At 34.4% G+C, this 15,338-nt stretch overlaps 1 protein-coding gene across 5 annotated transcripts in view; it reads left to right on the forward strand.

Annotated features, from left to right (window-relative positions):
• Positions 1–15,338, forward strand: part of LOC145683431 (uncharacterized) — a 479,291-nt gene that overhangs the window by 404,324 nt on the left and 59,629 nt on the right. For all 5 annotated transcript variants that reach the window (XM_081754766.1, XM_081754764.1, XM_081754762.1 and 2 more), the window contains one exon: positions 13,566–13,601. In XM_081754766.1, the coding sequence (XP_081610892.1) occupies positions 13,566–13,601 (36 nt within the window). The remainder of the gene's footprint in view (positions 1–13,565; positions 13,602–15,338) is intronic.

A 15,338-nucleotide genomic window follows, 5' to 3' on the forward strand; every position in this document is an offset into this window, starting at 1 on the left:
TTCGAAGTCAAGGTAAAAGAACTGTCCAATACTTCACGGTTTCTGCGAATTGGTAGTAGGTGAACAAAATCACGCAGGCGTTTAAGGCATAATGCTTCTAGTCTCACGGACCAAGGTTCGAGTCTCAATAGAGTAAAATTTTCGTTTTCTTTATTTAATACAGCAATTTTCTACGCCTTAAGAAATGTTCATTGATAAACGCATAACCAGTTGAAGTATCAGAGGTGACAGAATTTGTAAGTAAAACGCAAGACATTGTTGTTTCATGATGCCAGTTTTGAACCAAAGAAGTATTTGAAAACTTTGAACACTTTGCATAGCTTGATGTGAACGTCTGTAATACATTCGACTCAAGCAGAATGTGGACAATTACTCTTATTTGTTTTCTAAAAAGCTTTTCTTTACGCTGGTAGGAACTTCAGTTTGTAGATTAGAAATATATTTGTTAATTTCTTCATATAAACTATATACTAAATTTTATATCTCTCGCTGCTATTTAATTAAAAGAAAATATTCTCGTCTCCACCTTAGTAGCAACATTTCTGTTAGTGAATAACTAAATTGAAAGTATTCGAAATGCAATATGTTTCATGAATTCACTACTTGTTCGTTTAATTAAACGTTTTTGACGGATACTGACATTCAAAGGTTGCCTAGAACAAAGTTACCTAATTTAATAGTGTGACTGCAACACAAGATTGTAGGCTGTGTCGTCTGGTCTCGTGGAAATGTCGTTCCGTCTAGAAAATAATATTAGTGTCTCGTCTCAAAGTCTCATTATTAATTATATTTATATATATTTATCGAGACCATACACGAGAAATATTTTGTCTGATGGAATTGCTAGTGTTGCCAGGGGACGAGACGAGGCAGTTTAAAATCTCTACTCGTCCCGTTTCGTGAAAGTGCTGTCTCGTCTCGAAACATCACTAGTTAATTAAATGTATTATTGAACTTTTACTTGAATAAATGTTTACAGAGAAAATTAAACATTTAATAGGGAAGTATATGAAACAAGTAGATAGAGGAAAAATTTCTATAATATATTTAATTAGGTAGCGCTGCCACCAGAGGAGACATTCATATGATTTTCGAGACAATATGTAATGTGAAAATTGATTAATAAATTCCCTAAATTAGTGCTTTTAAGAAGTAAAATTTACTGGAAAGATTTCTTTAGGCACAATGAGCACATAGGCAACAATTACGAAGCTTTTGCAAACAAAAAGTGAAGAGTAGTAATAAAGTTGCAAGATGACATTTTTTCGTATTTTGATATCGTGATGAGTCTTAAACATAGAAGTTTAATTGTTCCTGATATACAAAAAACAACAAAAAGTTATAATAGTTAAGAAACTTCTCAGTACGAGGTTCGAACAGCTCACAATCACATTTACTGTATTGACTCTGCAATTTCACGTTAATCAATTCGCTATCGATTTCTTACACGCTATCTCCCTGTTCTATTAGAAGACATGATTTTCATTATTGTGTGTTCCATTTCGCCCCTTTTATAGATAATTTCCATTGCTTGATTTAATTATATGGAGTCTGAAGATATAGGAAATGTTAGAAATACTTGATTAAATCGTGTCCTTAGAGCGCGAAGGCTCAATTTTCAATTTTTTCGAGATTGAGTTTTTTATACTCATAGATTGACCATGGTGTGCTCTTTCACATGGCGACAAAAAAGCGTACGAAATCAGTATTATTTACAACAAATAATGAACGAAATATTGTCCTATGCCGATACCTTTTCAATAAAGTTGATAATTTTCGTAATATCGACCAAATTAAAGTTTTTGCTTCTAATTTCTGTATTTTAAAATAATATTGAATATAAACATTACAAATGTGTTTGTCGTTAACCTTTGCTTCTGTGGAAACCTTCCAAACTTTCGAATATATAAAGCAAATGCAGATATTTCTAAACATTAGCTTGAAGAGACGCATCAATAAATTTGCTCATATCTGTGTGTAGAGACTTTTATAGTGAGTTTGTATCATTGCCATTACATTTGTATAACGTTTCTCTTTTGTTTTAAAAACAGTTTGTATGTGTGAGTGTCAACAAGTTGAGCACCAAGAGATCCATACAAGACGGTCCTCCGGAATTCGTAAAAAAAGACAATATAATAGTAAGTTGTAAGTGTTTCAGTTGTTGTGTATTTAGTGCAAATAAACATTTATTCATTTATCACAATTAAGCTGTTTTGTGAACATTTATTCATGAAAAGACAGAAACATTGGTCAACTCCGACCGGATCACAGTGAACTAGCGTTTGATACAAACTGTGAATGTGTATGTGAACAATTGTTACATTGCTCTTTGTTTAGTTCTGTTCATGTGTGCAGTGACATTTATTAATTCTTCTGGAAACTATGTGAATAGACATAAGTGAGAACACGTTCATCAGTATGGACTTGTGCGTGGACTTGTGTTTATTAGTGTTAGTTGGGTCTTACAATATTTTTCAAGATGGAGGACTCAGACAGAAGCAAGTTACTGAAACAACGTGGTGTGTGCAAAAGTCAACTGACAAGAATTCAAAACTACGTAAGTAATATTAATTCAACAACTACAATTAGTCAGGTGAAAGTACGTAAGACTGCAATGATTGAGTTGTATGAAAAGTTCGATGAAGTACAATCACAGTTAGAAATAAATTACGAACAAGTAGCGGACGATGCATATAGGGAGGAGTTTGAAACCAGTTACTATGATGTATTAGCGCAACTAGAAGATGTTATTCAGCGTAGCCAGGAATCTCATTCAAACAATTCTTCGAAAAATGAGAATCAGGTGTCAAATGATCAATTAAAATTGCCTCGTGTAGAATTGCCATCATTTGAAGGACGATACGAAAATTGGCTTTTATTTTCAGACAATTTTAAAGTTATGATTCATAATAATGATAACGTGTCAGTGTTGCAAAAGTTCCATTACCTTAGGAGTGCATTGAGAGGGGAGGCGTATGATTTAATAGCGAATCTGCAAGTTACAGAAGCTAATTATAAAATTGCATTGCAATTATTGAAAGACAGGTATGAAAATAAGCGTTTGATTGCAGCTACTCATGTCCGTAATTTGTTACATATTAAAAGTATCACAAAGGAAACTACATCAGAATTAAGAGAATTTATTAATACAGCTACTAGTAACTTGAATGCATTACGAGCTTTAGATTTGCAGACGCCACTACAACAGGTTTTGTTAGTTCAACATCGTTTCACAAATTAGACAATAACACTAGGCGTGCATGGGAGTTACAAATCACAGATCATTCTTTCCCTCCCTTATCAGAGTTCTTTGCTTTCTTGGAACGTAGGTGTCAAACATTTGAAACTATAAAAAATATACCATCGCAGGAAGTAGTGTCAAGGTCAAGGGGCGATAAAAATAGACAGAGTGCTGGACCGAAACAAAAAGAAAAAATAACCAAATCATACGTGACAACAACTCAGTCTTTCTGTAACTTTTGTAAACAAAACCTAATACATCAGTTGTTTAAATTTCCTGCATTTTTAAACGCTGAAGCAAAAGAAAGACAAGACTATGTTCGAGATAATTTATTGTGTTTTAACTGTCTCAAAAAAGAATGTTAAGTAAAGACGTGCAGATCAGGTGACTGTAAACGCTGTTCTAAAAGGCATAATACCTTGCTGCATTATGATGTAATGTCAAAAGCAGATGAGAAAATCAGTCTTACTAATTCACAATCAAGAAATTCTTCGAGTCATTCTAATACGAATAGGGAAAATATGACACAAGGTTCTTATTGCATTTTCAAGGGTAAACCAAATGTTAATGTTATGTTATCTACTGCTATAGTAAATGTACGAGATGCAAATGGTAAATTACATCCATATAGAGTATTATTAGATTCTACCAGTCAAAGTAATTTTGTGACTGAAGATTTAGTTCAAAGGTTGCGTCTATCTAAAAATAAACACCGAGTTCCAATTCAAGATATTAATAGTGTGATTAGTGAAACAAAGCATTGTGTAGATGTACATATAGAATCAAGAATTCGTGAATTTGCAATTGATGTAAACTGTTTAGTTTTGCTGAAAATAACAGATAACATTCCAAGTAGGCCAATAGATCATGCTGATAGGAACTTACCGACAGACATAGTGTATGCGGGTCCTAACTTTCACCTAACAGATACTATTGATATTTTGTTAGGCGCGGAAGTATTTTGGACATTTTGCGATCGCATAAACTAACTAGACCAGGGAATTATTCAGTAGTACAAGAGACTGAATTTGGGTACATTTTCTGACAGGAGCAACAATCCAGCAAGATTTACATTCAATTGTCACGAGATTTCGAACCTTTCCTATTGCCTTTACGGCGGATATTCAGTCAATGTATCGAATGATTATAGTTCATATAAGATGACATTGGACTTCTGTTGAGATATTCATCAGTGGAACCAGTTAAGATTTATGAGTTGCAGCGGGTCACATATGGTGAAGCATCATCACCATATTTGGCGAGGGCATGTCTTCGAAGGTTAGAGGAAGAAGAAAGAAGTAAATATCCTCAAGCAGCGACAGTATTGGAACGTGATTTTCATACGGATGATGTAAGCTCAGGATGCCATAACGTTGAACAGGCGTTAAAGCTTCAGAAAGAACTTATTCAACTATTGCAAAGCGGTGGGTTTACTTTAAGAAAATGGTGTTCGCACGAGCCAGCATTGTTGGAAGCAGTGCCAGAAGAACATAGGGAAATACACTTACCATTTGAATTTGAGTCCGAGTCAGGTGTTTCAACATTGGGTTTATCGTGCAATCCTCCATCAGATAAGCTTCTCATCACCAACAAGTCAGTTAAAGAATGTCTCACGACCAACATATCAACCAAACGTCAAGTGACTTCGACCATAGCAAAAATATTTGATCCTTTAGGACTTATAAGCCCTGTAGTTACTCCGTTCAAGATTTTCTTACAACAAATGTGGATCCATAAGATCAATTGGGATGATCAAATACCATCAGAGCTCTATCAACAATGGTTAGACCTGTGTCATCATCTTCCAAGTGTTAACGAAATACAAATTGATAGATGTGTAGTATTGAAGAAGTATGTTCATGTAGAGAGAGAAGTTTGCTGACAGCAGTCAACTTGCTTACGGCTGTTGCATATATGTTAAAACTGTGGACATTTCAGGCAAAATTACTGTTAAACTTTTGGGTTCTAAATCGAGAATAGCTCCTATTAAAAAGGTAAAGTTACCAAGACTTGAACTTTCTGCGGTAGTACTTTTGAGCAGGTTGTATCACAAAATAATTCCGATATTAAACATTTCAGTGAATAGTACTTACTTCTGGACCGATTCAAAAATAATGCTTGCATGGATATCATCTCCAGCTGCCAGATGGAAGGAGTTCGTGGCAAACAGGGTTGCAGAGATACAGGAGATCACATCAGTCAACCAGTGGCATCCTGTGTCGTCAATGGACAATCCAGCCGACATTATTACACGAGGAATGGATCCGAAACAGTTGAAGGAAGCAGATATTTGGTGGCATGGACCCGCATGGCTTGAATCATCTGCATGGCCCGAACAATCAGAAGTGGTAGACGAAGATATTCCAGAAGAAAGGAAAGTAACGAGCATATCTTTAGCCAGTTATGAAGGTGGCATAAACTGTCTGGAGAAATTTTCATCATTGTGGAAACTATTGCGAGTTATTTGTTTGTGTCGTCGTTTTATTTATAATTGTAAAAATCGCAACGAGAAGAAAGTAGAAACTATTTCCACTACTGAAATTAATTGGAACAATGCATTAAGCTAATCCAACAGGTTAGTTATTCGCAAGAATTCAAGGACTTAGCTTCATCAGGCCAAGTTTCATCCCAAAGTGAACTTAAATCTTTGTGTCCATTTATATATAATGAACAGTTGCTACGAGTGGGAGGACGGCTAAAAAACTTCGACTTACCGTATGATAGCAGACATCAGATCATCTTACCACCTAAAGAGCATCTCATCAAATTGATAATTGAAGCGGAACATGGAAGATTGTTACATGCTGGACCGCACTTATTGATTTCATCATTGAGACAAAAATATTGGATCCCACGAGCTAAACAAGTCGTTCCATCTATCATTCATCAGTGTCTAGTTTGTTTTAAATTGAAAGCGTCAGCCTCAGAACAACTCATGGGTCAATTACCATCAGCATGAATACAGCCAGCTCAAGCTTCTATTCACATAGGGGTGGATTTCGCCGGTCCCCTAATGATTAAGCAAGGAACTAGATCTCGTAAAATGACAATATTCGCGTGCTTAGCAACCAAAGCGATTCATATGGAGTTAGTGAGTGATTTGAGTAGCCAAGTATTTTTAGCAGCTCTTCGAATATTTGTATCAAGAAGAGGCAAATTCTCGAATATCTATAGTGACAACGGAACCAATTTCAGCGAGAACTTAAGGAGCTTCAACAACTACTCAGTTCACAACAATTTCAAAACTCAATTCAAGATGTTGTAGTGCAAGAAGGATTTACATGGCATTTCATTCCACCCAGAGCAAGTCATTTTGCAGGCATTTGGGAAAGTGCAGTGAAGTCATTTAAGTTTCATTTAAGAAGAATAGTAGGTTGCACGATTTTGACATTTGAAGAACTCAACACAGTCATAACACAAATAAAAGCCTGTTTGAATTCAAGACCAAGCACTGTTCTATCCAATGAATCGATGATCGTTCATTTTTGTCGCCAGGACATTTCCTTATTGGTGAACCTTTGATAAGCATTCCTGAACCAGATCTAGTGGACATTCCGACCAACCGATTATCAAGATGGAATCACGTTCAGAAGATGAAGCAGCACTTTTGGAAAAGATGGTCTCCAGATTATCTACATGAACTCCAGCAGAGAAGAAAGTGGACAACAAAACAACCTAATATTTCTCTTGGAGATGTGGTTCTAATCAAAGAAGACAATACTCCTCCATTGTCATGGAAATTAGGTGTCATTCAACAAGTGTTTCCGGGAAAAGATGGATTAGTGAGAGTAGTGAGTGTAAAGTGTAAGACAGGGACTGTTAAGAGACAAATTACTAAAATTGTACCTCTACCTAAAAGTGATAATGTGGATTATGTGTAAGTTGATTGGCTTGGTACAATCAAGAGAGGGGAGAATGTAGAGACTTTTATAGTGAGTTCGTATCATTGCCATTACATTTGTATAACGTTTCTCTTTTGTTTTAAAAACAGTTTGTATGTGTGAGTGTCAGCAAATTGAGCACCAACAGATCCATACAGGACGGTCCTTCGTAAAAAAGACAATATAACAGTAAGTTTCAGTTGTTGTGTAGTTAGTGCGAATAAACATTTATTCATTTATCACAATTAAGCTGTTTTGTGAACATTTTTTCACCAAAGGAGAAACACTGTGTCTTTGATCACTCTTCTTCCCTTCGGATACGCTTATAGATCAAAGTTAAATTAGAAAACCAAAGCCGTTTAAGTCACAATTAATTTTAAACTAACTATTTTGTAAATTTGGCTATTTTATAAATAGATAATTGGAATTTAAAATATTGTAGAATTTGATCTTTATCTTTTCAAAATCAAAATTTTCGAAGGTGTTGGGACTAACATAAACTTGCTCGTATACAGAGTTTGATATGTCTATCTTAAATGGGTTCTAAGATATATTTTGATATTGTGATCAGTGTTGTTACGTAGATTTCCAAAACTTATAGTTGTCATATAGGTATAAAAGTTGAAGTAAAAATTTTTATTTTGTTGGAACGTTTCATTGATTCCGAAATACCGATTTTCGATGTCTATTACCATATTTGCTCTATGGTTAGCAATATCTAAATCGGAAGTACTAGTAAATGTTTACCACTTCCGGTTGTAACATTAAATCGAAAACCCGCTTGTCGCTTCTAATACCGATTTTGTTCTATGACGATAAACAATGTAACTAAAACCTCTTTATTTCTATCAGTTTTGGTTTGAATAGAGGTTGGCAGAATAGGTGGATCCTATCAGTAAAACACTAAATTAGTTAAAAAGAATATTGCTTCTGGATAGCTTAATATTTTTGTCCTGACAGGTGCCGAGAGACGGACAGAGAGTTTTGATATATATATATAATGTTTCACAAATATCACGTGTTTCGGGAATTTTTTAATATTATCTATGCTTTTTGTCTGATTATTTGGTAGTAGTTTTTAGCAGACGGTTCTTCCAAATAAAACTTAACTAACAGCATAGTAACCAATGTCTTGTTTATTGATTTTCTAGAATGGAAAGAACTTAGTCTCTTCGCTAGCACTTGGCAACTTTAAAAAATTGCAGCCTTCCCTCTTGGGTTAGAGGTGACCGTCCCTCCAGGTACTTGGGCGAAATTTCTCCCACATTTATCATTCACTTCCTCCCCACCAGAAAAAGAGTGCCTAAATTGTTAGCGAGATTTCCCCCATCCTCTAATTAATTCCACCTTGATTTGCATGTCATACGTAGGTTAGTACAATCTTTGGTAGCAAGAGCGTAACCAGGATTTTATTTCTGTTGGTTGCTGGCTAAACGTACATTTGGGGGGAATAGGAGGGTTCACTCCCGAAAAAAATGGAACAAATCCGCAATATTAGGCCTTAACAAATTTTACAAAGTCGGAGGTTCCAGACTTCCTGCAAACGTCATTGCTTGGTAGCATGCATTCTTCCAAAACATTATCAGCCTCTGTTCACTTTCACCTTCAGCTATAATTTTATTCTTTCAAGTCTAACAGATTACATTCGTTCTCTTCGCATTTGGAGTTCTTGCAAGTAAAATTATTGTATCATTAAACGTGCGATTTTGCCATTTTGAATGTAAATTTCTGTCCCCTTCTCAAAGTAAAACTCATGGGTGTAACCTGCGTAGATGCTCCGCTTTTTGAAATAGAAAAAGTCAATGTGGAAATTTTCTGCAAGACTATTGGCAAGATATAGAATTTCATATCCAGTATTTCTGTTTGCTTGGTACTGGAATTAACAGAATTGGTAGTAATTGTTTTTTGTAATTATAATAGTGCAGAACAGCCATGGATAAATGTTTTGTGTTGCTATAAATGTGTGAAAACTGTTAGAAAGTTTCTAGAGGGGTGGAAAATATTCTTCTCAGGCAGGGACAACAGTAATTAAGTTAGTGCCAGGTAAAGAAGAAACTAGAAACTTGTAATTTCTCTATCTTTCCTCCTTACAATTAAACGATTTTGTAAGTAACAAACGTTCTGTGTCTGACGTAAGACTACCTATTCTTCTGTGTGCCTCCCTGATGAGTGAGTAGAGTCGTTGCTCTGTAAATGTGAGTTTGAGAGATCGAATCCCGTCCAGGGCAGTTGACATTTTTTCACTCTTTGTTTCCCATATCTTAAGATGTTTTTTCCCTCCATAATCATCTGATGCTCTCAACTAAGTTCTCCACTTGAATTCAACAATTGCTAGTGGGATGCTCTAAAGTTCGTGTGAGCTTTTACGTGTCTATTTACAAAATCAAAATTTGCGACAAAATATGGATCCTATCCGATCATTTTGTCTCAAATACTAAATTTACAAGTTACTATATCTCTCTTTCTTCATATTTGCATCTCTCGTTCTCCAATGTCATCAGCTATGACATAAGATGGCTTGGGAGCAAAACTTCAAATCATAAAAGTGCTATAGCAATGGGCTCACTCTCACTAAGCATTTGATTAAATGTATGTGTTTTCACACTGAAGGTGGGGGATCAGCTCTTCCTAAACTTCCTGAAGTGACAGAATATTTATTCAAGTTCCGCAAAGTCATTTAAGATCAAAAGACTGAAAGAGTGTTTATTCCAACACCAACAGGATTGGACTTCCATTTTTTGTTGCACTTTATCTTCACGAACAGGACAAATATTAAGTAATATGTTTGCCGTAAGAACTACAAGTCTGAGATTGATTTTATTTTAGAGGAATGATGCTATTGATGGTAGTAGGAATTTCGTCCAGGTGTACGGGAATTTTCACTGCCTGGTGATTATGTAAACCACCTTCCTCTAAGGCTAATTGGGTTGCAATACTTTCTGGCACATGCTTCGAACTCAAATGGTGGAACACGTTTGCTTTAAATCTCCATATGGCTGTTCCATCCAGAAGTGTCCCTTATTGTACACTCCGCAACAAAAAATTGCGACAGCTAACGGCGTGCAGTTAGTCCACCAAATATACACCTTCTTATCCCATAATCGTGCCAGGTAAAGAAACCCCCTCTCTATCATCCTTTCTTCTCTCCCATACTAAAATTAGCTAATAACAAGGCGCAATTCTAATTTCAAACTACACATATATTACCTTCGATAAAATGAGTAACAAAACCGAAACAAAACAAGATTCATAAGTTGATGTAGGGAGAAACTGAAACCCACACAACGAAAAATTGAAACCAATGGATCACTATTACAAGACATTCAAGAGTGAGGCAGAGAGAGAGAGAGAGAGAGAGAGAGAGAGAGAAAAGAGGAGAGGAGAAGAATAAAAAGAAAATGAAGAACAGATAAAACTGTGGAATTCAAACATAGTAAGAAAAGAACCTAACATTATAATGTTCGGTTTCCAGAAATCCAACAGTAACACGGGCGCCCATCAAGGGGGGCAAGGTGGGGCGCTTGCCGCCCCTAAGAGGAAATTGTTGTTGTAAATATTGAAAACCCAATAGAATTTTTACATTAGTTACAGCAAAATTTGAAACTATATTTGAAACGTCGCTTATACTTGCCCCCCTTGGAAACCACAACATGCGCCCTTGAACAGGGATATAGAAATAACGTTTGTTTTTAGATAGTTTTCAGAACTATTCGAATATATAGATAATGCTTTAAACATTCATTATGTTACTTTCTATGATAATGTCAAAAGTTTAACACGCATTCTTTGTTTCCGCGTGGTTAAATTTCAAATTCGGTAGTGTTATTTGAACGTACTGATCGAAAATACTTTCTTACACTCAGTAGATAGCGTTGGCCATATCCTCCATTTTAGACTACTAATGCAAACTGAATAGAAAAACAAAAACCCAAATGAATAGAAAAAGAAAGAAAGAAAGAAAACATTGAAAAATCCTATTTTACTGCTAAATTTCTATCAGAAATACCCTATCTTAAAAGTCTAAATTGAATCCTAATGAAAAGTTACAAATGTTCGAAAGGAAAAGTTTATGTTCCTTATAGATGTGACATGTTTCGATTTTCAACGTGAATAAAACACATTGAATTTTAGGATGGAAACAAATTTTGTGTCAAACCAGCATAAATAAAATTTTGTTTAAAATAACCAAGGAGGTTACCATTTTCTAGTCTTTTCCAAGATGTATCTGTTCCGAACGTCCAACATTGATTTCTTCTCTTCCAGATATAACGTAATTTGCACAAATAGAATGAACACACTAAGAGATCAAACGGATCATCGTGTCAGTCGGATGATGTTGGTTAGGCTATAGACCACCACTAGGACGAGGATTTAAATCCATAGTGAGCTAGTGTTTCGATTCATACTTAGTAACCCAGAAGATAAAAAAAGTGATATTTCTTACTCTCTTGCGTTTAAACAATATATCTGCTAGTGATGACCAGGACTGGAGATGTTATCGCTAGAGCACGAAAAACACGACGCCGAAGTTTCCAGTTAATTAGATTCTCCAGACCAGCTATATCGTGCTCTTACTCCGTTTTAACTTTGGAACATAAAGTGCGTGTCTGTGTGTGTGAGAGAGAGGGGAAGAAGTGAAACATGCAAAGACAGGATAGGGAAACGTCAAGAGAGAGGGGTGACGAATATAAATATGAAACTTAAATATCATTGCAGTGTATGATTTAGAACGCATATACTGTTTACTAGAATTATTGGTAGTGATGCTTTGTAAGTTCTCCATCAGAACAAGAATCTCTGTTTCCAGCTATTATTTTATGCAAAAAATCGTACTACCTGATGGGGAATGGAACCAAGATTTCTATTTAGAAATCTAGCACGCTACCACTACACCAGTTATACCTTTAGCCAAACTGTGTTTGACAAATGTTGTAATGTTTCTCTCTGAGAACGATAACACGAAATGTGTATACTGCAGATCAATATTTTCTTTGGAATGTTCTTGTAATTCCGTTGCACTTTCCCAACCAACATTCGTAAATTGTTTCCATCATGATACAGGTGTTTGCTTCCAAATTGTTATGTATTTCTTGTAAACATATAAAAATGATCGACATGACCAATATCAGTATCCAAATCACAGTTTTTCGGCTCGCTGAGATGAACAATGACACTGCAGATAACGTGCCCGAAACATACGTTGTGGAGGAATATTTATAACTCATGGAAAACGACCGATATCAAAGAGCACTCTAGTAATACCAAACAGTGACTGAGTAACGGAACATATTACTATTTTTTCTCAATTTAACCCAACGAAGCGGATAATTGACGCTAATAATAACATCAATAATAATAATAATAATAATAATAATAATAATAATAATAATAATAATAACAATAACAACAACAACAATAATAATAATAATAGACATCTATATTGTGAATGTGAACATTATTATTATTATTATTATTATTATTATTATTATTATTATTATTATTATTCACGTACTTTTGAACTTGAACTTGCGAAATTACTGCAAAATATGTTTTCTTTCTGTAATTTTTCCTGGATTGTATGGTTTTCTGTCATTAGTGGGCACTAATTTCTCTCTAGACCGTCGAATAAATAAATTTCGTTGTGTACTTTGGCTTGTTCCAAAGATCAGGGCAAAAATAAGTAATATTTTGTTCGTAATTTCAGGTGGCCCGATAGTGTAGGAGTAACATAAGGGGCTTATGAACAATATAGCTTTCTAACATAGGTTCAAATCCTGTTCATGCCAAAATTATTTTTTTTCAAAGTGATTGTGAAGAATCGATTTATCATACTGGAGAGCTAGTACATAAGAATTTGGAAGCAAACACCTGTATCATGATAGAAACTATTTATGAATGTTGGTCGGGAACGGGCAAGGGAATTCAAGGCCATTCCAAGGACATTGATGTGCAGTATACACTTTTCGCGTTATCGTTCTCAGAAAGAAACATTACGCCATTTATTAAACAAAGACTAGCTAAAGCAATCGGTGGTGTAGTGTTTGTGTGCTAGAATTCTAAATGGAAATCTTGGTCTGATTCCCCATCATTTAGTATGATTTTTTCGCATAAAATAATGGCTGCAAACAAAATTCTTCTTCTGATGGAGAACTTAGAAAGCATCACTGGCGATAATTCTAGTAAGCAGTGTATGCGTTCTACATCATACACTGCAATGATAAGTATGTTTCATATTTATATTCGTCTCCCCTCTCCCTCTTTCTTGACGTTTCTCTAACCTCTCTTTGTATCTTTCACTTCTTCCGGCAATCGGTGTGTGTGTATGTGTGTGTGTAACTTACAGATGTCATCACTTAATGCACCTTAATTATAAATTTTACTTGATTTTATGTGAACATTATATGAATATCTACTCATTAATTATATTTATTATATTTTGACAGAACAATCAGATACAATTGATTCAGGAATATATGCAGGTAATAACTTACCTTTCATTTTCATTTAGTTATATAATTTTTTTGTATAATTACGAAAATGTTCTATTTGCAATCGTTAAACGCTTCACGTTTCTAGTTTTACAAAATTACATTTTGTGTATTTGTGACAAGAACTTACTACGGATTGAAAAATTTATTGAGTATTAATTTCTCAATGTTGCTCGTAATATGAATATTGTTTATTATACTTCTTATTTGACAAACATTATAATATTGTGTAAACTACACAATTCATATTTTGATTAAAAGTTTTCAAAACGGTATTCAAATTTTATCTTCTAGGATATTTTTATTAGTCTATCATTGCTTACAATACGGTGTATAATATTATCCAATGGTAGATTTTGTAAAATTAAATCAAACTTAGTTGTTAGTATTTCATATATAATTGCAGAAAATTTTGCGACTTTTTGTCCACTTTCTAAGCCAACCGCCTGACATGAAATTTCATTTTAAATTTGCACCATTACAAGCTGAGATGAATTTCGTTGCTTGTGCTAATATCAGTACCTGCTCTTGGATTGCCAAAATAAAGAAGAGTATAACCTCATGTCCCCGCTGGAAACCATCATGAAATGAAGTAACTTGAGTAAAGGGAAGATTAAAAATAATATCAAAAAGTATAAAAATAATTAGCACGTAATGAATACAGTAATGAATTATAATACTTTATATGAATTATTTTATATTCAATAATTTTATATGAATTATAATTAATTCATATAAAATATAATTCTACAACAGGTTTCATCTTTGGTTTATAGTTATTTTTGAACAGGATAATTATGTATACATAAAAATTATCTTTGAAGAATTCAATAACTATACATACATTCTGTTTAGAACACATTTCTCTCGAGTAAAATTCCTCTTTACTGAAACATTCAATTATCTTACTTCCGCAAAGATTATGTAAAATATAAGTTTATCTTAAAGGGGGATTAGGAATTGATTCAAAAACTATAGATACAATTCTAATTGAAACACAGCTACGTCTTGTGTAAGATATCTCATTACCGAAACAGTAAATTCTCTTACTTTCACAAAGATACTGTTTAATACAAATACATTTTAAAGTGTGATATAATGTATTTTACTGCCACAACAGGTATGATTTTATACAAACTTAAATGAATATCTCATTCGCAAAGCAATACAGAACTCTTATGAATACTACAGCTTTATGGCAAGTATGAAGCTTCCAGTATCTTCATTTGTCGCAAAGTGCTTCTGAAAAGTACGATGTTCTTGGCTTTTCTTAAACGCTGAAGTACGATAAATACGTGCCTGCTTTTTATGTTCTAAAGAAGACGTTTCTAAAGAAAATACACTTTGTGTCTATTGAGGAGACTGACAGATAAAAAAGAAAGTCACATGACTAAGATCTATAAGAGCTATGTATACATGTGATAATGGATTTTCTACTTATGTTGGGGATATATTAATGTTAGGAACTGAACTTTTAAAAACGTAAAAAGGTACTCAGTCAGTAATCGATAGACAAAATGTTATGTTGAACTTTTGTTGTTCTGCATGCAATTCCCACACTTACCGTTTCGAAGTAAAAGGATAAGTTCGCGAAGTTTTTCTTTTGCGGTTTGCTATTGCAGTCGCTATAGTTAAACGAGAAGGTCAGTGATAAGAGATCAAGTATGAGAACCAAAAACATTGTACAGTGTACAAATCTTAAGCTCTAAAAGTTTAAAATAATTCAAA

This window comes from Thermobia domestica, chromosome 4 (genome assembly GCF_964235325.1).
Source record: "Thermobia domestica chromosome 4, izTheDome1.hap1.1, whole genome shotgun sequence".
NCBI lineage: Eukaryota > Metazoa > Arthropoda > Insecta > Zygentoma > Lepismatidae > Thermobia > Thermobia domestica.